Raw genomic sequence first — 22,124 nt, 5'->3', positions numbered from 1 at the left:
AACAAGCTATGAAGCCCTACGATGACCCTAGTTCAAACAAAGAGAAACAAACTCTTGCTAAGTTGGCTTCTTTCATGACAAATTGGTTTGGAATTTATCTATCAGTTGGGAAAAACTTACAACCTTTTCCTCGAGATGGGTAAAACATTTTTTTTTGAATCACCTGACTCATATAGATCTGACTCGTTGGCGTGTTTAGCTAGTGGGAAGGGAATTCTATATCTATGAATCATATTCCCTAAAGAGGAGGAATCCATCCTAAACCCATTACCCCCATGGCGTTAGGAATCTCATACTTTTCGGGAATCCTATTCCTAACCACCCTTAATTCCTATTTATCAATAAGAATTGAATTGTAGGTAATAAAGCCGATTCCATTACCTCTAACCAAACACGTAGGAAACTGATTCCACATCTGAATCTGACTTGTTACTTCTGTCTCAAGAATATTAATTAATAGAGTTCTAAAATACTTTCAAATCCAATCAGATATGTGTCTAGCAAGTCATGTACAAAACGATACCTGACTCAAACAACCCTGAATCAGATGTATGAGCCGAGTCAGATCGCAAACTAGATATCAAAAGAAAAAATGAAAACACGAACAATTTGACATACTCGTGCCGAGTCAGATGACGAATCAGATTCAAATCGCGAGTCAAACCCAAACAAACAAAATGAATTATGTGGAAAATGAAAACCAATTAGGTATCCCTTATCAATGGTGGTATATGTGGGTAAAACATGTCATCTCCGCTGATTTTTGCTTCGGAAGATACAGCTGGTCATACAGAGAACAACACGCATTGGCGGGAAAGACAGTATTTTTGTGTTCTATTTCGGAAATTCCTAAATTCGTCCCATAAACCTTCGCCGTGATTCCCAAGTCTCTCTGTTTCTCTCACTCCGAACCCTAAAAAACTTGTAATTCTTTTCCGACTTCACTACAGAATCTCTTTCAGTTTCCTAATAGGCTTCTTTCCATTCTTCCCTATAAAAAATTCTCTGGTATTTTTTTTTTCTCATCACAATTCTCAACACAAAGAAGGCCTTAAAGAAGTTCTCTCTTCTTTCTTCGTCTTCTCAAGAACCCCTAAATCAATAGCGATGTCGTTGGATCCTGATGAATACGCTGATCTCTGTGCTGATACTCGACAAGTAAGCAACATCTTGAAATTTGTTCTTCATTCAATTCTTTAATTAAAAATTAGGGTTTTTGATGATTTTGATTGCGTATCCCTTAATTGTTTGAGTTGCAATCTAAAATCTTTTTGATTGTTCAAATTATAGGATCCTGATTTCGAAACTAGAAGACTTATAGTCGAATCACCTACTACAAAAGCTAAGCGTATTGAATCGTTGAGAGCTAGGTGTGCTGGTCTCATCCATAAATCGGAGGTTTATCTCCATCTAACTGTAAGTTAATTATTCAGTTCATCAATATTTACCATAAATATCTTATAATCCGTTAATTCAGTACTATCCCAAATTCCCAACATGACCTAATTCTGTTTTCTGTTGTTGTATTAATCCAGGATGAGAAATCTCATGCCCTTAAGATGCGACAAGCCAAATTGAAAAGACAGAGAGACCGGGCAGCAGCAAGATTGGCATTAGAAAAAGTAATAATCTTCCTAATGTTCTTCTTATATGCAGTTTTTAGTAGCTTGTAATCTTACTAACTAGTCTTTTGGAGTCTTGTATTATTGCAGTTGGAAAAGTCTGTTCAGGTCTATGATCCCCTTGCTGCCATGAGGGAATATGAGATGCTCATATCTTGCAATGCGCCATACAGAAAAATCGATTGGAATCAGTTTCTGCAAAGTAATGGTGTCTGCATCAAATAAACAGGAGTTTGATTTATCAAGATGACAAAACTGTACTCCTGTTTCATCGGGTTTTCGAACTCTTCTTTTTTGCTTTTCAATTTTAGTGTAGAAGTGAAGGAGAGTATGTGGATGATGTAATTATGAGACAATGATGAAGAATTAGAGTCTGTGTATATTGGGCATGATGGGCATATGATCGTGAAGGGTATCAGTGGTGCCAACCTAGTTGGGATGGCTGATGTCCCTTGGTGATGCCTCTGCTCTTTTTTTTCTTTCTTTTTATAGCCTGGATGTGGCTTCTTTGTAAGTATTGCAAGAAACTCAATTATTTAGCCAAATTATCATTATGAAAGATCTTCTGGTTATTGATTTTGTTATTGCTTTATGGTTTGTCAATTTACTAGTTCGATAGCCTATTCTGTTGTTGAGCTGAGAATGTTAATGTAAAGTTTTGTATGCGGATTGCAATTTGCACTATTGTTCATAATAAAACTTGGTAAAGCAAGACTGAATTTTGTATAGTTTGTTGCTAATCCATTCTGCACTTCAATCATCTACTGCATATTACGGATACGCTTCCTTCAGTTTAAGCAATGGAATTGTTAGTTTCATTCATTCAATTACTGTTTTCTTTGCTTTTTGTACTTTAAAATTGTGTGTACAAGAAATGGAAGTAAAGGAATGATTAATAGTATATTTCTATGTTAAGTAGGTACAAGTCAAGCCACAGAACATTATCTGAAACTGGACGTTAAATCTAATATACAGGAACTGACACATAGGTTTTCTTCAAGTTTGAGAGTGCTTACAATCGAAATGGTGCAGTGAATGCAGCAAACCCTTTTCTTCTTCTTCTTCATCTGTACAGAACAAATTTCTCATTGGCACAAAGAAGATATCTAATTTCCACAAACAAAATCACATAATACCCCTCTCACACTTTTCTAGCAACATTTTCCCCAGAAGTTTGTCCACAACCAACCCTGGTCCAGCAAAAGTAATTTGTCAGTGGCCGGCCACTGTCAGTTTCTTTTTTGTCTTCTGAAATACTTGGGTTTCAGAACATACCCATCAAAATGGTGAACCTTCTCTATATCTTGAAGAGGCTGCATTTTGGTGTTTTCTCTGTTAGCAACGAGATACCGCACATCTAGATGCGGGTCATCACCATGGAACAAACTAATTATACGCAGTATAATTTCTTTTCACTCATCACCTACCAATCTTCCTATGGCCATTTAGCGATTCAGTCTGGTCACTCTCATCACCATACTCCTTGGACTTGGCTTTTCCAAGACGAGCTTTGCGAACTGCTTGTTGAATTTGTCGTTCATGTTCTTTGAGCATTTCTTCAATATTTCCTCCTGGAGGCATTAGAGGTCCAGAGTAGTGCATCCTGCTTTTCTTTGGTGCATAAGCCTGAAACCATAGTAAAAAAATCCCAACTTACTTCAGTCTGCTGCAAGACATGATTGCATCTGGAAAAATAAAACCAATTCTATAAGAGGATTAGTAGATCACTAACGTAATTATATCGTACCTGCATTGAGTCCTTGTGGAACACTTTCTCATCTTTTTTCTGAGCTGAGGCGGCTCCATGTTTGTTCCATTTTCCCTTGACAAACGGTTCAGCATCATCGAAATTATCATAGTGAATACTCAATTGTGGCCCAAGCCTGTGGGCATCTGTACTTCTGTGTCTTGGGTTGTCCCATTGTGCGGTGCTTCTCGCTGTTAAATTGGACACTTTGTCAACTGCTTGATGCATGTAGGATCTCTGAGACCTTAACTCAGGACCACCATTAGTAGTAGAACCATAATGTATTGCTTTATGATTTGTGGAACCAATTTGTGCAGTTCCTTTATGACCCTCAATATGTAAACCGGTACCACCTTCCTCTTGTGTATTGCTTCTTGGGTTTGCTTGTCCCTGCAACTTCTTTGTAGTTAGCCAAGAGCGAAGACGGATATGAAAAACAAGAAAAAATAAGAAAACCAAGAAAGATAGATGATGCAAGAAATAATGTACGGCTCAACATCATACCTGCACATCGGCCTTGGAATCTTTAGACTTGTCCTTTCCAGCTTCTGATCCCCGCCCTTTTCCTGTTGCTCCTTTTTGCCTGTTAGCAAATGAAGAAGAGCAAATTATAAATTACTAAATGAGCTCCAAAATGCCAAAACATGCCTTTAGTTGCTTGGTGTAAAAAATGTAACAGGAGCCGGATGCTAAAAGTGGTTTGACATAAAAGAAATGGCCAAATAATGTACCTCCTAGCTTCTGCATCCCGGAGTTTCACATCGAACTCCTTGCTCGGGGCATATTTGGGCAAGCTTGATGGATCACAAGGAAGAGGTTTTGTTGTGAAAAACTGAAAAGGAACAAGTAAACCAAAGAAGTAAATATTAAGCATGAGAAAGCGAAAGACATCAATCTGGAGTATCAGAAAAGTGAACTTACATCACTTTTAAGAGCTGAACTAGCTGTTCCTCGATCTTCAGGTTCTATTGCAAGAAGAACATCGAGAAGAGCTAAAGCCGTAGAAGGGAAACTCTTGAATGTCTCCGCAATGCAGCGCTTGTAAGGATGTTGGGGTTTAAAAATGGTTGCATGTGGAAGCTTTTTTTTCTTCCAGTAGTCATCTGCTGGTGAACCGCAAAGCTTGAAGATCTTATGCAATTGTTCCACCTAGAGTAATACTATCAAGTCCCAGTTAGAGCAACCTAAGTATACGAAAAATTACTGAAATGACTTATGTTTGTAGGTATGCATACTTCTGTTCTTCCTGGCATGATAGGTTTTCCGGCAAACAATTCCGCAAGAATGCAACCACTACTCCAGAGATCCACAGCTACCCCATATTCTGTAGTACCCAGCAAAAGTTCTGGAGGTCGATACCAAAGAGTTACTACACGACTTGTCAGTGGTTGCGTCTGGTTAGGAGTGATAGTGGTTGCCAGTCCAAAATCAGCAATTCTAAGAATGCCATTGTTGTCAAGCAAAAGATTTGAACCCTTTATGTCTCGATGCAGGATCCCGCGACTATGACAATGCTCAAGTCCACAAAGTAGTTGTTTCATGTAACACTTAATCTGCAACACCACAATGCTCAATTCTAAGAATTCAGACCATAGATGGATATAATTTAGTTATGAAAAGAGAAAAAGAAATGCACGAACCTGTGGTTCTGTAAATTTGGTACCAGGTGAGGATGAAAGACCGGCAAGATCATGCTCCATGTACTCAAATACAAGGTACAAGCTACTTGACATTCGCGAAGTAATAAGACCTTCAAGCTTCACAATATTTGGGTGATCAAGCTTACGCAAAATGTGAATTTCCCTTGCCATAAAACGTACGCTTTCCGGATCCATATTAACAAACCGCACTTTCTTCAATGCAACCATCTTGCCAGTTTCAAGGTCTCTAGCTTTATATACGTTGCTATAAGTCCCTTGCCCAATCTGCACAAATGCCATACAAGCTCCGTAAACTAAAATACACAGTAATATGGTGGTAGAGCAACAATGTACTTGTATGAATGACAACTTCAAATTTTAAAGTAAGCGAAAAGCATAGGATGGAATAGCACTGACTTTATCTAACTTTTCGAATGAATCTGCCTTTCTTGGAACCCACCCTTGGATTGCTTCCGCGGCCACGGAGGTGAGCCAAATTGGCCATCCTGCAGCAATCTGTTCTCCCTTGACGCCATTAGGCACAAGACTAACAGCCCTCGAAAATGGTTGTTGGTGGTGTTTTCCTCCTGCACCACCACCACCTTTGTATTCGATATCAACTGTTGCTCTTCTCTGATGGGTTCCTCCTCCTCCTCCTCCTCCGCGTCCAACAGCCACTGACTTTTGATCCTCTAAATCCAGTGTAACAGGAATTGGTATGAGATTCTCTTGTGACGGCGGTTTAGAAATTGAAAAACCATTTCCATTATTACCTTCAGCCTCTACAGCTTCGTCTCTCTTGGAATTTTTGGTGGAAGATAATTTCTGGTTCTGGTCGTCGTAATCTTTTGCTCCTTTAGAGCAAATGCAGCCCATAATCTTGACGCACGGTCCCCAGCAAAGTATCGCCGGAAAATTTAAAATTCCCGTGATTCCTTTCTTCTAAACCTATAACAACAATTTGAGACAATACACTAAGCATTTCATTCTAATTATTATTAACCTATCAATCATTCCTCTGTAAATTTTTATCCTCTAAACTTCTTAGAATCCCAGGTTCCAAATGCGAAATTCAGAAAAACTGGGATTACTATTATCCCAACCAATGGCTTGAGAGAAGAGAGAAAACCTCACCAAATTCAGACTCTTGAAGATCAAAGGGTTTTTTTTCAGAAGTAAATGATAAGATGAAGAAAGAAATACCACTCCAGACCCAAACCCAGAAATTGAACACAAGAATCTTGTTTTTCCTGCTTGTGGATGTGCAGATAATTGGTGGCCAATGGGTAAGTCTTGGTGGTTTCTTAACTTTTTCTGTAATTAGGAGAAATACATCAAAATTTGTTTTTGTTAATCAAAATGAGAAACAAAAATCGTGTTTTTGCTTTGCTTAATTTAGTAAAAAATGATTACCAAATATTCTCTGTAAATTGATGACAGCATTTTTTTTACTTGGCACCCTACAAATGCGATTGACCATTGAATTTTTTCCATTGCGGTTTTTTTGGTTCATCTCCAGAACGCAATAGGCAGCTTGAGCTCTTTAGCAAAAAATGTCAGTGCAGTAAGAACTAAAAGAAGAGAGCTGAGATGTGGGTCCATGTTAAAATGCACCCTACGGCAGCGGGCGTTGTGACGAGAGTATGCACATGTGGCCGCTGTATCTCTTACTCCTTCCATTTCAAAATAATTGGAGGGTTTCATGTGTATTATTTTGAAACCAGCATATTATTTTGAGACGGAGGAAGTATTTCACCGTGGGAAATCCATTTTTTCTCTCTTATGCGATTTTTTTCTGATTTTGATTTTTTAAGTTTTCCTTAATTTTGATTAATGGTTTGATTATCTCTTTATCTATTGACTACTAATCGTCTCTTTTTACTACAGTTCTCTATGCACTTTATCTAAGTTAATCCATTACTCGTTGTGGTACCAAGATAATGGGTTTTTTTCTCAAATCTTTAAGCATATTCAATCCAGTGTTATCTTAGAAATTCTTTTTATCTTCTCTTCATCTTTCTCTCTTTCTAAGCCTGTTTTAATGGAGTTCTAATTTTTGCAGGTCTCCTGACTCTCTGTGGGATCCAGTGGTGCTTTATATTCAGTATGTGGAAAGTTCTTGGTTCAATGACAATGGTGTCAAGTACATTAAAGCTTAAAGCAGTGGTGCTAACCATCGTTCTTGCGATGGTCCTTCATAGTAGTATCAATCTAAGAATCACTTTAGATCAAAATCAGAATAGTAGTATTAGGAAACCCATCTTCCATACCACCCCAGATCCAAACTCAGTCAAAACCCATTATCCCTCAACTTTTCAAATTCAAAAATTACCTCTCAAACAAATCCGTCTTTGATGCCGGAGTCTAAGTGCTTGCCTTTTTTACAATTATACTTTCCCTCAGGAAAACAATATTCTGTCAAGAAAATTTTCTGGTCAATTACTGCGTCAATATCCCTCCCTACATTGTAGGATCGGTACTTATCATCTTAGGAAAGATTACAACTATCCAAAGAAGGTTAGTATAAATTATGTTACTTGGTTTCAAAACCCTAAGCTCAACCTCTCTCTTTTAAGCAACCTTAAGCAAAATTTCATTATGTCTTCTTCCAACAACAACCCCATCAATCAGTTGTTAAGACAACTAAGAATGGCTAATATTGAGTTACCAACAACTATAAGAACTCTTGGCTCATCACAAATAGTCAACAGTGCTGCAGACGAATGGCTCTTTGGAGTTTTGGGAAAGCTAATGTGGAAAGACAAAATTGATATGCGGGTCATCAGGGAGGAAATCAACTCGCTATGGAGAAACTATAGAAACACACAGATCAGAGTTATGGGAAACAACCTTATGCTGGTTCGACTAAACTCAGAAGAAGAACGAGATGAAGTGATAAACAATGGACCATGGCTTGTTGCTGAAGCACTTTTTGCTGTTCAAAAATATACTAACAGAGTACCAATATCTGAATACAAGTTCACACACCAAGTCTTTACCATTCAATTTAAGTATCTAAAGCTTGAGCATCTCAATAGTTTGGTGGTGGATGAGGCTATAAGTTTTATGGGAAGGAAAATATCAACTACTCCTCCAAATTGCAGGCCACGGTATGGTAATACAGTCAACGCCAGAGTCGAGATAAGTCTCAAAGGTCCATTGAATAGAGGAGGATGGTGGAACACTGCCACAGGTGGGAAAGTTTGGATCCGCTACCACTGGGAATTGCAACCAAAGAAAATCTGTCCAAAGTGCTTTGTTATAGATCACGATGACAGCAAGTGTATGTACACTTCACATCTTTTGTTTTTGGATACCTTGAATGATGAAGAATACCAGGAATACTTGAACAATCAGGCTGACGTTTATGAAGGAAATGATGGAGAAAGTATGGATAAAGATGAAGCTGCACTGATGATGGAAGAACGTAGGACTGAAGATGAGTTAAGGCTGAACAAATGTATGAGGAACTATGAACTCAATAATGAACCCCCAAATGAACCCTCATAACATCCATGTCCAATCCCCTATTACCAGTGATGCTACTATTACCTCTAATATGGAAAATCGCAATATCCCAATGATAGAAGCTAGTGAACCAGGGACTCACACTGCTGAAACCACAGATCATAGTCAGGTTCAAACCATGCAGGTAACCCCAAAATTATTTCAACAAGCTATTTCTTTTGTTTCTATTATTTCTATTGTTTCCCCTTCTAGTTCAATTTCTGTTTTTATTACTGCTTTTTATTACACTATGCGGATTTTATCTTGGAACTACAATGGCTATGCCGCTAAGGATACCAATAACTATCTCTCAGATATAAATAAAAGGCTTTATCCTGACATAGTCTTCTTACAAGAGACCAAAATCGACTCTGATAAGATTCTTCAACTTGTTAGACCCTTAGGGTTCCCAAATTCCTCTTACATACCTTTTGTAGGTAGAGCTAGAGGTATCTGCCTTTTGTGGAAAGATGGCTTTCAACTTGATATTATTTATAAAGATAAAAATATGTTTCATTGCCTTGTCAAAAGTGATCCTGCTAAACCACATTGGCTTCTCTCTTGTGTGTATGGTTCTCCATACCCACAAGAAAGAAAGGTTCAATGGAATTTTATTAAAAATATTTGTGAGAACTTCAATATAGATGCACCCTGGATCCTTGTTGGTGACTTAAATGTCACTATGTATGCTGATGAGAGAGCTGACAACTCTGGCTCCTCCTCAAAAACTTCTAAGATTGTCCAACTCATTCAAGGAATTGGTTTATCTGATTTAGGATACCATGGAAGTCCATATACTTGGACTAGTAGCAAAAATGGCACTGGTAGACTCAAATATATACTTGATAGAGCCCTTATAAACCCTGACTGGTTATTAACTTTTCCAAATGTCATCTAAACATTTTCCATTCCTAGGATCGGATCATTTCCCTATATTTATAGATTTTTATCCTAATGAGACTATTAAATCTAAAAACTGGAAGTTTTTGGAGTGTTGGCTTAGGGAAACCTCTTGTCAGGATCAGATAAAGTGTTCTTGGTCTAACCATGTTCAGGGTTCTGCAGCGTTTAGATTAGACAAGAAGTTAAACACTACTAGAAGAGATTTATCAAAATGGAATAGGGAAACTTTTGGTAATATACATGATAACATTAAGTGTCTTCAAGATAAGCTAACTGATTTGCAGCAATCAAGTATGGATAGTGTTGTTATACAACAAGTTAAGCAGATTGAGCAAGAAATAAATGAATGACATGTACGTGAGGAAGAATTCTACAGACAACAATCGAGAGACACAATGTTCCATGAAGTGGACCAAAATACCAAATACTTCCATCAACAGGCAAACAGATGCAAAACTAGAAATCGCATCGAGTCTCTCCTTAAACCTAATGGTACATGGTGTTCTGGAAGAGAAAATCTTGAACAACTTTTCATATCACACTTCACCAACATTATGAGCACCACTGATCCAGAGCATAATGAAGGCATCTTCAGTCTACTACCACACTGTATTACTGACGATGTAAATGCTGCTTTAACTAGAATTCCAGATGAAGCAGAGATTCACACAACATTACAAAGTATGCATCCATGGAAAACACCTAGTCCAGATGGCTTCCCACAGGCTTCTTCCAGTCGCAATGGAACATTATAAAATTTGATGTTATACAAATGATACAAATCTTTTTTGTGAATGGGAGATTGCTTCGAAAGATGAACAAAACAAATCTATGTCTGATACCAAAGACGCAACTGCCATAATCACATGGGGATTATAGGCCTATTGCTTTGTACAATACAACTTATAAGTTGATCACAAAAATTATAGCCCTGCGACTCAAACCAATGATGGAGAAGCTGATTTCACCTATGCAATCCGCGTACGTTCCAGGCAGGCAGATAAGAGACAATATTACATTGGTGATGGATTTTCAAATGATGTTGTAGTTGTGGTAAAAACTGGGTTCTTTTCATACTTGTGAAGGAAATAATTTTTAGACTTAATAAAAATAAAGATAAAACAAATTAAATTCAAAGGTGAAGTAAATATTATGGAAAGACCAGGGTTCAGGATTTCACCATACACCAAAATTCATGTGATTAAATGATAATTCTTATCATGCAATTCTAGACATTATAATTCCAATCAAAATTAATTGTGATTCTAATCATTGCCTAAATCAGATTTTCAAAACATCCATTGTTAATCGCAAGCATGAAATATCAAAAGCAATAAACCAACCATATTTCATCAAGAGAAAACACAATTAATTAATAAAAATCATTTATTCAATTTTCATTCGGTGCAATTAATCATAAAAGGATTTCATAAATAAATTTAAATGAATTTTACCACATAACTTTTGGAAGAATGGCTTCCTCCATCACCCCTGGGATTGGGTTTAGCTCCTCATCCCAAAAACACACTCACAAGATAAATTCATGGCTAAAATAGGTGATTTTATTGATGAATATATGATGAAACAGAAATTTGCAACGCGGTAATGGTGTTACAGCGCCACTGTTACAAAAGGGAAAGGGCTGAAAATCAACGATACAACTCAAGTGATGTAAAACAACGACACTGCGTTCCACTTTTAAGACTGTTGAAGAACGACTTCCTTAGCTAGTCTATTCTTCGTCTTCTTCTTCCTCCTCGAGCAGCAGCAGCACTGTAACTCTCTGTAACTCTATTCTCCCTTCTCTGCAGACCTATAAACTCTCCCCTAATGGTTTCCAACCCTTCTATGATATAAATACAACTATTTATAGGCTTTAAATCCCCTAAAAACTCGATCGAAATCGTTGAAAATGCCCATTACTCTTTACGGGCAGTTGGGAGAATAATTCCCTTTTTGTTGCGTTCCACTGTTTTGTTAGCTATTCTATCATCTCAAATATCTTCTAGGACTTGGACTCAACTTATTTGAAGTATATCCCACGCAAGACAATCCCTTAAATCTCTCAAACTAATCTCAAACCCTAAACAGAGAAGCCGTATCCTGTTGGGACTTTGATCAATTATTCCGACTTATCCAGCCCAATTGGATGGGTCTAGACGATTGCGTTAGGCCTGTTATGTCTTCTAGAGTCCGTAGGTACCAAATACACCCGTTTAATCTCCTCAGAACTCGCTAAAAATTCAACTCCAAAACTGTTGTCGCTGCAGCCAATTCTTCCCGCCAATTTCTGTTTTGAATTTTGAAGATGACCTCCCCCTATCCAGTTCCGGTGTCCCTTTAGTACATGCCCTGAAATGGGGTGCCCCTATCCAAATTAGGGGTGCCTTTAGCAATTCTTCTGGGATGTTTTCCGCACTTTTTCAGGGTTCCTCCGGGGTATTTCCGGTACACTATCAACGACAATCCAAGGGCCACATTTTTAGCCAATTTTTGCCGCAAAGCCTTATTTATCCAAAAACACCTACAAAAGCATAAAAGACCATAATAAATACAAAATCGAGCACTAATAATATATATGAATGAGATACATTATACACATAAATGTGTCTATCAAATACCCCCAAACTTATTATTTGCTAGTCCCGAGCAAATCAAAACTATAAAATAAAATCCTAACTCACTGTCGCAGGCATCGTCGATTGCATTTAGCGTATGCAATAAGCCTTTAAACTCCTAGGTGGCCCTAGTGGCCGAGTTATAGTCTCGGTAGGGCTTACCAGAGATATACCCACAAAATCTTTACTCCAGACCCTAGCTATCTACGCAGAACCTTGGAAGGCACTAAAGAATCTCCTTGGTTGACATACTTATTGACTACAGGAAGAAGTACCCTGATGCGATATTTCAATTGTTGTACACGAGTTTGCACTCAAGCATACTAAAATTCATATAAAGTGACAGAGCTCTACTCAAATAGTTGCACTATGGACATCAATATCCGGAGTCAAAACTAATCACATGGATAGATCAAGAAGATGGATATAGAAAAACATATATGGTTTTGATGTTTACTAAGTGAACGGAGTTTCTCATATCTGTCTGAAGGCCTCCGCCAAAATGAACCTATCCTAATGGATTGAGATACTAGTCTGACTAATATCAACACACTGGCATATACAAGGGTACCAGTGGTCGATAACCTAACTCTAGGTCAACACAACTGGCATATACAAGGGTACCAGTGGTCGACTTTATTGAATTTATTCCTTTTGGTCAAATGGTCTGGTCTCAATTTTTTTTTTTTTTTTTTTCTCTTTTTTTTCAACTTTTTTTTCAACTTTTTTTTGGTATCTCAATCACTCTAATTCACCCTAGCATTGGTAACAACTTGAATCGTGGGCCCCACCTATCACTTAGAGAAACATGGTTTAAAAAAAAATAAAAAAAATAAAAATAGAAGTGAAAAGGACTCAACGAGATATGGTGAAACTATCATGTTATTTCTAACACCTGAGCTCTGTGCTTTTATGAATAGACTCTTTAGATGTTTCCATCTAATCAGATTGGTTCCTCAACTCCTACAACCAAAATGCTTCCATCCACTTAGATTGGTTAGTGCCATCCTAATACGCATAAATTTCTAGGCTCTGGAGTTTATTTATTGCAAAAAGGTGACAAAAAGTTTCTTCCCCACCCCCAAACTTAAATCTAACATTGTCCTCAATGTTCTAAAGATGAAATTAAAAGCATGAACAAGGAGAAACTATTACCACTGGAGGGAAAAGAAATAAGGAAGGATATTACCGTATCACATGAACGCGGGAGCCTCCCAGTAAATGCTAAATTTATAGTCATTAGCTAGACATCAAATACCTCTAAAAGAATTGTCACCTTCCAAAGTCGTATACCAATAGTCGAAACAATTGTGGGTCCATAAGACCAAATAGAACTGCCACGAATAGGAGACAAATGCTCAAGATCAAAAATGAGCAAGATAGAGCACAACCTGATCTAAAGTTTCTCGCAAGACAACTGGATTTATCTGAGGTGCCCACTTGGGCTTCATATGAGTGTCTCGGCAAACAGATTCATCCGAAAAACGGGTCTCTAACATATGGTTTTTTTTCTGGACAGTATCAGGCGGATCAGGTTGTGGAGTCTGAATAGACTCAAGCGATACCTCATATGCACTAGGATTGAGTCCCAATTTAGGGACTTCTACTGGGGATAATTGACAATCTCTACCCCCAAATTTAGGGTAATCACTATTCTCCGTAATACCTTTAACTATGGCTTGAATTTCCGGATCCGGAGAGTATTTAAAATACTCTAGAGCTTCTTCTAGTTCACTACCCCCAAACTTAGAGTTTTGGGTGTCTCTAGATAAACTAGTCAAAATATTCCTAATTTCTAGACCATCCGGTTCCTGAAAAAGGTCAATTGCTTTCTCTGAGTTATAATCAGGTGGTTCATCCTCTAAATTCTTTTTAGGTATACTAGCTATAGGACTTATATGTTTCATATCCTCTATGGTCATCCCTAGAGTTTCCTTATTGTGTTGAAGTAGAGTTACTGGCCTAATCTCATGATCACTATCCATATCGGAAGTTATAGGCAAAATCTCAGATGGGCCTACAAATGCATAATTGGGGTCCAACTTAGGAGGATCTTTAGGCTCTTCGAAATAAGGGCTTAAGGTAGATTCGGTAGCTAATAATGGTTCAAACCTAGATTTCCATCTATCGGTATCTAACATAGGAATAGAATCCAACAGAGCATTTACTTGTTCAATGTTGCTATCATCGTCAAAATCCATGCTAAAACGGGCTAGACAACTCTCTAATGGATCTTCCGATTCGGTGTTTGGTACAGACTTCGGAACTAAGGTTCCTATCATGTTGACCTCTTCAATGCACGTGTCATCTAGCTCAGAATGTAGCTTATTGACATTAAAAATATTCAACTCAATAGTCATATTACCAAAAGATAGATTCATAATACCATTTCGACAGTTTATGATCGCATTAGACGTGGCTAAAAACGGGAGACCTAAAATCACTGGTATTTGGTTCTCTGGGTCAGGGACAGGTTGGGTATCTAGGATAATAAAATCCACTGGATAAATAAACTTGTCAACCTCTATGAGAACATCCTCGATCACACCACGAGGAACTTTAATGGACCTATCAACTGACTGAAGTATTATCTGGGTAGGTTTCATCTCACCAAGTCCTAGCTTAAGGTACACATGGTATGGCATTAAGTTCACACTGGCTCCTAAGTCAAGCAACGCTTTCTCAACACGGTATTTACCTATTGTGCAAGAAATGGTCGGGGACCCTGGGTCTTTATACTTAGGAGTAGTGGTATTCTGAATAATAGAACTCACATGACTATCTATGAAGGCTTTCCTCTGGACACTGAGATTACGCTTTCGCGTACACAAGTCCTTAAGGAACTTGGCATAAGAGGGAATCTGCCTAATTGCATCTAATAATGGAAGGTTGATATTAACCTGCTTAAAAACCTCCAATATATCATTAAAGTTGGACTCCCTCTTAGTCGGAACTAACAGCTGGGGAAACGGGGCTCTGGGAACAAAGTCGGGCTTAACATGACCCTCATTGGTCTCTTTAGAGACTCTATCAGTCTCCTCATTTTCTGGCTCATAAGGGTGAACTACAGCATATTCACTTTCAGGTATGTCGACCTTATTATCAACTTTCTTTCCACTCCTAAGGGTTGTAACAGAGTTCACATGATTGTACGATTTCTCTCCTCTAGGGTTAGGATCAGTATGACTAGGGAACCTTCCTTCTTCTCTCTCATTGATAAACTTAGCTATTTGGCCGACTTGAAGCTCTAATTTAGCAAAAGACTGGGCACTATTCTTAATATTCTGTTTGGTTTCCTCTTGAAAATTACCCTGGATTTTTACTAACATTTCCTGGCTTTGTGATAGCATCTCCTGGCTCTTCCTTAATATACTAAGGGTTTCATCTAAGCTAGCTATTCTATTCTCAGATGGGTTCTGGGTCTGACCTGAAGAGTTCTTAGTATAACCAAAACCTGGGGGAGGCTGAGAATTACTAGACTGGCCTTGATTCTGGCCCTTAGACCAAGAGAAATTAGGATGGTTTCTCCAACCAGGGTTGTAGGTCTCTGAGTAGGGGTCAAACTTCTGACGGTTTTCAAACCTAGCATTGTTATAGACAGCATGGGCTTGTTCTTCACTAACCTGACCTTCCCAAAATGAGTTATCGGGCTCTATTCCACAACTAGAGACTTGAGAGGCTCTATTAGGTTCAACAAGGGACCTATTTTTAGACTGACCCATTTCCAAAGCTTCTAACCTTCTGGACAAAGCAACAAACTTAGCATCTGACGCAAAACTCGTATCTACCATATTGGTGCTACTTCTATTGACCAAGAGTCTTTTAGGGGGTTCAACACAAGATTCCCACTGTTGGTATTTTTCAGCGATAGCTCCTAAGAAGGTAAAAGCATCATCAGCATTTTTACTAGTGAACTCACCAGCGCACATAGACTCAACCATGGCTTTGGTCGAATAGTCTAAACCATCATAAATAATCTGTACGAATTTCATATTATCAAATCCATGGTGAGGACACTGAGATAGGAGATCATTGAATCTCTCTAAAAATTTATAAAGAGACTCTCCCTCTTGTTGCACACTAGTACTAATGTTCTGCCTAACAGCTGCAGTTTTATGCTTAGGGTAGAATTTCATATAGAAAGCAGCAATAAGTTCCTGCCATGTTTCAATGGATTCAGATGGTAGGTTGTTCATCCAGGTCTTGGCTTTATCTCTCAAGGAAAAGGGAAACATCTTAAGTTTCAAGACTTCATCAGTAAGGTCTTTTATTCTAATTGTACCACGGATTTCCTCAAAGTCCCTAATATGGAAATAAGGGTTCTCATCATCTTTTCCTAAGAATATAGGGATCATCTGAATAATACTAGGTTTTATCTCAAAATTAGCCGTAGTGGCTGGCAATTTAATGCATGAAGCTCGGTTGGTCCTAGTTGGGAACATGTAATCTTTCAAAGTTGCCATCGTTGGCACAACTGGAGTACTAGGGGTACTTTTATCACTCAGAGATAAATTCTCAAAACTGAAGTTTCCAAAAACAGGGCTCTCCAAAGAAGAGTCTTCGAGCTCCCTGCTTAAATCAGAAGAACTATTAGGTTTTTCGCTAATCAATCGACTTAGAGTATCTCTTTTCCAAGCCCTATTAACAAAATCGGGCATACACTAAAAAGAATTCAAAAAGAAATAAAAATCCTAACAGGAAGGTTCTAGCAATCACACAGCAGGCTGACTCGACTTTACCATAGAAAACCTAAAGATTTCTAGCAAACAACAAGCATGATAGCTCCACTTAGATTGTTTCTAGACCAGCTTCTAATCCTTCGAAAGAGAATTCGTTACAATTTAAGCAAACCCCTCTGGAATCAATCCGAGTTAAAGCAAGTTGAATCGAGGCGAGGGAAGCTCAGTGGAGCTTTGATACCCAAAACCTCACCGATCCAATGCGGCGCAGTCACGCATTCAACTCGCATAAACCGTCAAGAACTTCGAGGTGTGCTTAAAAGAGTAACCAATATTTTTCGAATGGTTGTCCTGTTAAGCTCGATACCCTATAGGTCTCTTTCTAGTCCAAATTTTAGGCTTAGGTTCGCTTTAGGTTTCGTTTTCCTAAGGCGGGCAAGAAGGGAGCGGTGATGAAATCCGAACCTTTATCTTGTTTATGCCAGGCCTTGCCCTTTACTAGGAATATAAAAACAGTCTGGTTCGTCCTCAAACAATTATCACCTTAAGGAATACAGTAACCCGCTTGCAGGAGATTCGCGAGTGTTTCGATTGGACTTACCTCCCGTACCAGACGGGCGATGAACCGTTGAAGTCGACTCGGGCCACGACTCCTATGTCATGTGCGAACCCGAGGGGCCGAGACGATATCGTAATCGTCGTCCTTCCCTGCAAAAAGTTTGTATTTAAACTACCCTTCCGTAGGGTATAAAATAAAAATAAAAATAAAAATGTCCAAAGTTTAAAGTCCACAGTCCACAAAAATAAAGTGCAAAAACAAAAAGTAAATTACAAAATATTTCCTAATACAATTCTAAAAAATAATAATAATAAAACTAAATCCTAAAAAAAATTCTTCTTTTTGTCTTCTCTTTACGCTTTACGCTTTAAGCTTTTTTTTTTTTTCCAAGTCCTTAGTGTTCACTTCAAACCTGTAAATCAAAGACAAAAAGAAACGTAAAAAGGAACAAATAAAAATAAACAAAAGAAAATAAAAAAAATCTAAAAAAATCTAAAAAAATGCTACCTAAACACAAATCCGCGTCGGCGGCGCCAAAAATTTGATGGATTTTCAAATGATGTTGTAGTTGTGGTAAAAACTGGGTTCTTTTCATACTTGTGAAGGAAATAATTTTTAGACTTAATAAAAATAAAGATAAAACAAATTAAATTCAAAGGTGAAGTAAATATTATGGAAAGACCAGGGTTCAGGATTTCACCATACACCAAAATTCATGTGATTCAATGATAATTCTTATCATGCAATGCTAGACATTATAATTCCAATCAAAAGTAATTGTGATTCTAATCATTGCCTAAATCAGATTTTCAAAACATCCATTATTAATCGCAAGCATGAAATATCAAAAGCAATAAACCAAGCATATTTCATCAAGAGAAAACACAATTAATTAATAAAAATCATTTATTCAATTTTCATTCGGTGCAATTAATCATAAAAGGATTGCATAAATAAATTTAAATGAATTTTACCACATAACTTTTGGAAGAATGGCTTCCTCCATCACCCCTGGGATTGAGTTTAGCTCCTCATCCCAAAAACACACTCACAAGATAAATTCATGGCTAAAATAGGTGTTTTTATTGATGAATATATGATGAAACAGAAATTTGCAACGCTGTAATGGTGTTACAGCGCCACTGTTACAAAAGGGAAAGGGCTGAAAATCAACGATACAACTCAAGTGCTGTAAAACAACGACACTGCGTTCCACTTTTAAGACTGTTGAAGAACGACTGCCTTAGCTAGTCTGTTCTTCGTCTTCTTCTTCCTCCTCGAGCAGCAGCAGCAGCAACACTGTAACTCTCTGTAACTCGATTCTCCCTTCTCTGCAGACCTCTAAACTCTCCCCTAATGGTTTCCAATCCTTCTATGATATAAATACAACTATTTATAGGCTTTAAATCCCCTAGAAACTCGATCGAAATCGTTGAAAATGCCCATTACTCTTTACGGGCAGTTGGGAGAATAATTCCCTTTTTGTTGCGTTCCACTTTTTTGTTAGCTATTCTATCGTCTCAAATATCTTCTAGGACTTGGACTCAACTTATTTGAAGTATATCCCACGCAAGACAATCCCTTAAATCTCTCAAACTAATCTCAAACCCTAAACAGAGAAGCCGTATCCTGTTGGGACTTTGATCAATTATTCCGACTTATCCAGCCCAATTGGATGGGTCTAGACGATTGCATTAGGCCTGTTATGTCTTCTAGAGTCCGTAGGTACCAAATACACCCGTTTAATCTCGTCATAACTCGCTAAGAATTCAACTCCAAAACTGTTGTCGCTGCAGCCAATTCTTCCCGCCAATTTCTGTTTTGAATTTTGAAGATGACCTCCCCTATCCAGTTCCGGTGTCCCTTTAGTACATGCCCTGAAATGGGGTGCCCCTATCAAAATTAGGGGTGCCTTTAGAAATTCTTCTGGGATGTTTTCCGCACTTTTTCAGGGTTCCTCCGGGGTATTTCCGGTACACTTCTGGGGCATTTCCGGTACACTATCAACGACAATCCAAGGGCCACATTTTTAGCCAATTTTTGCCGCAAAGCCTTATTTATCCAAAAACACCTACAAAAGCATAAAAGACCATAATAACTACAAAATCGAGCACTAATAATATATACAAATGAGATATATTAGACATATAAATGTGTCTATCAATTGTCACATGAATTAATACATTGCATGAAAAGAAAAAAGACTAAAAAGGGCTACATGGCATTGAAGCTAGACATGTCGAAGGCATTTGATCGTGTGGAATGGCCTTTCTTGCACAGAGTTATGAGGAGTTTTGGTTTTGCTGAGCACTTTTGTGACTTAATCCAGGAATGTAGCAGTACTTCAGAAATTCAGATAATGCTAAATGGTTCACCTTGCGCAGAATTCAAACCAACCAGAGGAATACGACAAGGCGACCCGGTGTCACCTTACCTCTTCTTACTCACAATGGAGGTTTTTACAAGGGCTCTGGAAAAGGCAGAAAACGACAAGAAGATTCAGGGCATCAAGATAGCGAAGAATGATCCACCAATATCACACCTGCTATTCGCCGACGATTGCTTATTGTTTGTGAAGGCTGATCTACACAATGTCAATAATCTTCTGCAAATCTTATCTGATTTTAGTGTTATTTCAGGTCAGCAGATAAACCTACAGAAGTCAGCAGTCTTCTTCTCGAAACATCTCCACTCAAGACATTGCAGAATTCTTCTAAGAAGACTTAGAATGAAGAAAATAACGCTGGATAAAAAATACTTGGGAATCCCATTATTTCTCAATAGGAAAAGAACACAGTCTTTCTCCTCTTTGGTTGAAGTGATGAAAACAAGACTTTTGATATGGAATGGAAAGTTTCTTACTCAATCTGGGAGGCCAATGATGGTGAAGCACGTCTTAAATGCAATGCCCTCACATCAAATGGGAGTTTTCAAAATACCAAAAGCAACCATTCAAGAACTGGCTAGAGTGCAAAGGCGATTCTGGTGGAAAAAAAAGATGGACAAGGAGTTTACTTAACATTATGGGACAATGTCAACAGATACAAAGAAATTGGTGGATTGGGGTTTAGAGATCTGGAATGATTCAACAAAGCTTTACTGGCCAAATCGGTTTGGAGATTATGCCATAACTCTCATCAGTTATGGGCCAAATCATTGAAAGAAAAAAAATTCCCTGATACATCAGTTTTACATTCCACGAAAAAGAAGAATTCTACTTGGGCGTGGCAGAGTATACAAGGCGAAGTAAGTTTTGTTCAAAGACACATCTTTTGGCTACTTGGGGATGGTAGGAAAATCATTACATGGAAGGACAACAGGATTGCAGGGAAATATGAACCACCAAAATCCATTGCAGATTTCGAATTTTCTATTCAATATAGTACAGTTTCTGACCTTATTGATGAAGACATAAAGGCCTGGAAATGGATATTGTGCATCAGCTATTCACTCCTGAAGATGCTCACAAGATTCTAAGTATGAGAATACCCACAAGCAACACGGACAGACTTGTATGGACTCTCTCAAAAAATGGCAAGTTCACAGTGAAATCTGCATATAGAAGGCTTGTCGATATCAAGACTAATGCGACTGCACTTTATGACCCTATCATGGCAACAATGTGGAAGAAGCTATGGAATTTAGATACATTGCCAAGGATCAAAACCTTCTTGTGGAATTGTGTTAATGACATAGTACCATCAAGTGAACGTCTGACGAGACGACGAGGGTTATGCACTATGGAAGTGATTATTGTAGTATATGCCATCAGGTAGAAGAAGCAACTAAGCATGTAATTTGGGACTGCTCATTTGCTAGAGCAGTCTGGACCTCTATTCCTGGTGTTAGTAGAAGTATGGAAAACTCTGACATGAGTGTTGCTGAATGGATAACTAGCTGGTTTACCAATGAGTTTGCTAGACTAGATGAGAATTGGATTGTAAAGATGGCAAATAATGTATGTGAGCTTTGGAAGGAACGATGCAGATGTGTCTTTGATGAGAAGAAACCAAATGCAATAGAAGTAATCTGTAACATCCAACATATGAACAACATGACTGGTTCATCTGTGAAAAGACTACACAGTATCGCAGTAATAGTCTAGTTGAGCCAAGACAGGAAAAATGGATACCACCTGCTATGTCTACTTATTCTTTGTGCTGTGATGCTTCTTTCAAAACTGTTTCTTCCATTAATCATACAGGAATATGACTAATCCTTCGTAATTCTGCAAGTGCATATAAACAAGGACGATGCATCTATGAACATGGACACTTAGATGTGGAACATGCAGAAGTAGAAGGGATGATGCAGGCTATACTGTGGGCGTAAGAACTCAACCTGCAGCGAGTGTGCTTTGGAATTGATGCTCAGAATGTAGCAGCAACATCCAAGGGAGATTACCAGAAAGTCAGATGAGAATTACAACCACGGATCTTAGACATTATTCATTTATTTAGTAAACATACATTATGGACTTGCAAGTCTATCAATAGGAAGTTCAATAAGCCAGCAGATAAGCTGGTTAAACACTTTCGTAATTTTCAAATTAGTAGAATTTTGCCTCAGTATCCACCAAACTTCATAGTAGAAGCATTACAGGCTGATATGTATGATGTTACTGGTTTCAATATCTAATAAATTTCATTCTTTCGTATCAAAAAAAAGGGAGTAATTCACTAAGTTTTGGTGGACGCAGGTAAAAACCTAGAATTATTTTTTTGATGAGACATGTTAAATATTGGGATGTGAATCACCTAACTAGTGGTTCGTTCTTATTTTTCCATCCACTATGGAGCTACCTAGATGATACATGCAATTGGCAGACTGGAAAAATATCTATCGAGGC

At 38.1% G+C, this 22,124-nt stretch overlaps 2 protein-coding genes across 3 annotated transcripts; one reads left to right on the top strand and one right to left on the bottom strand.

Moving 5' to 3' along the window:
• The first annotated feature begins 874 nt into the window (after nucleotides 1-874).
• Nucleotides 875-2,211, top strand: LOC113361374. Its single transcript, XM_026604634.1, has 4 exons — nucleotides 875-1,158; nucleotides 1,291-1,416; nucleotides 1,536-1,622; nucleotides 1,713-2,211. Exons 1-4 carry the CDS (start codon nucleotides 1,108-1,110, stop codon nucleotides 1,845-1,847), a joined length of 399 nt encoding a protein of 132 aa, XP_026460419.1. The 5' UTR covers nucleotides 875-1,107; the 3' UTR covers nucleotides 1,848-2,211.
• A 292-nt stretch (nucleotides 2,212-2,503) lies between these two features.
• On the bottom strand, nucleotides 2,504-6,359 carry LOC113356532 (probable serine/threonine-protein kinase At1g09600). 2 transcript variants are annotated; one of them, XR_003363040.1, is made up of 9 exons: nucleotides 5,427-6,359; nucleotides 5,010-5,294; nucleotides 4,605-4,922; nucleotides 4,291-4,518; nucleotides 4,101-4,201; nucleotides 3,874-3,952; nucleotides 3,370-3,759; nucleotides 2,898-3,248; nucleotides 2,504-2,812 (listed from the first exon to the last, which is right to left on the bottom strand). XR_003363040.1 is itself a non-coding variant. In XM_026599693.1 (8 exons), exons 1-8 carry the CDS (start codon nucleotides 5,883-5,885, stop codon nucleotides 3,042-3,044), a joined length of 2,067 nt encoding a protein of 688 aa, XP_026455478.1. In that variant the 5' UTR covers nucleotides 5,886-6,359; the 3' UTR covers nucleotides 2,504-3,041. The 2 variants fall into 2 exon arrangements, 1 of the variants encoding a protein (XP_026455478.1); XM_026599693.1 differs by having other exon boundaries at nucleotides 2,504-3,248.
• Between the last annotated feature and the right edge of the window lie 15,765 nt (nucleotides 6,360-22,124).

This window comes from Papaver somniferum, chromosome 3 (genome assembly GCF_003573695.1).
Source record: "Papaver somniferum cultivar HN1 chromosome 3, ASM357369v1, whole genome shotgun sequence".
Lineage (NCBI taxonomy): Eukaryota > Viridiplantae > Streptophyta > Magnoliopsida > Ranunculales > Papaveraceae > Papaver > Papaver somniferum.
This window is presented reverse-complemented; position numbering and strand designations above follow the sequence as displayed.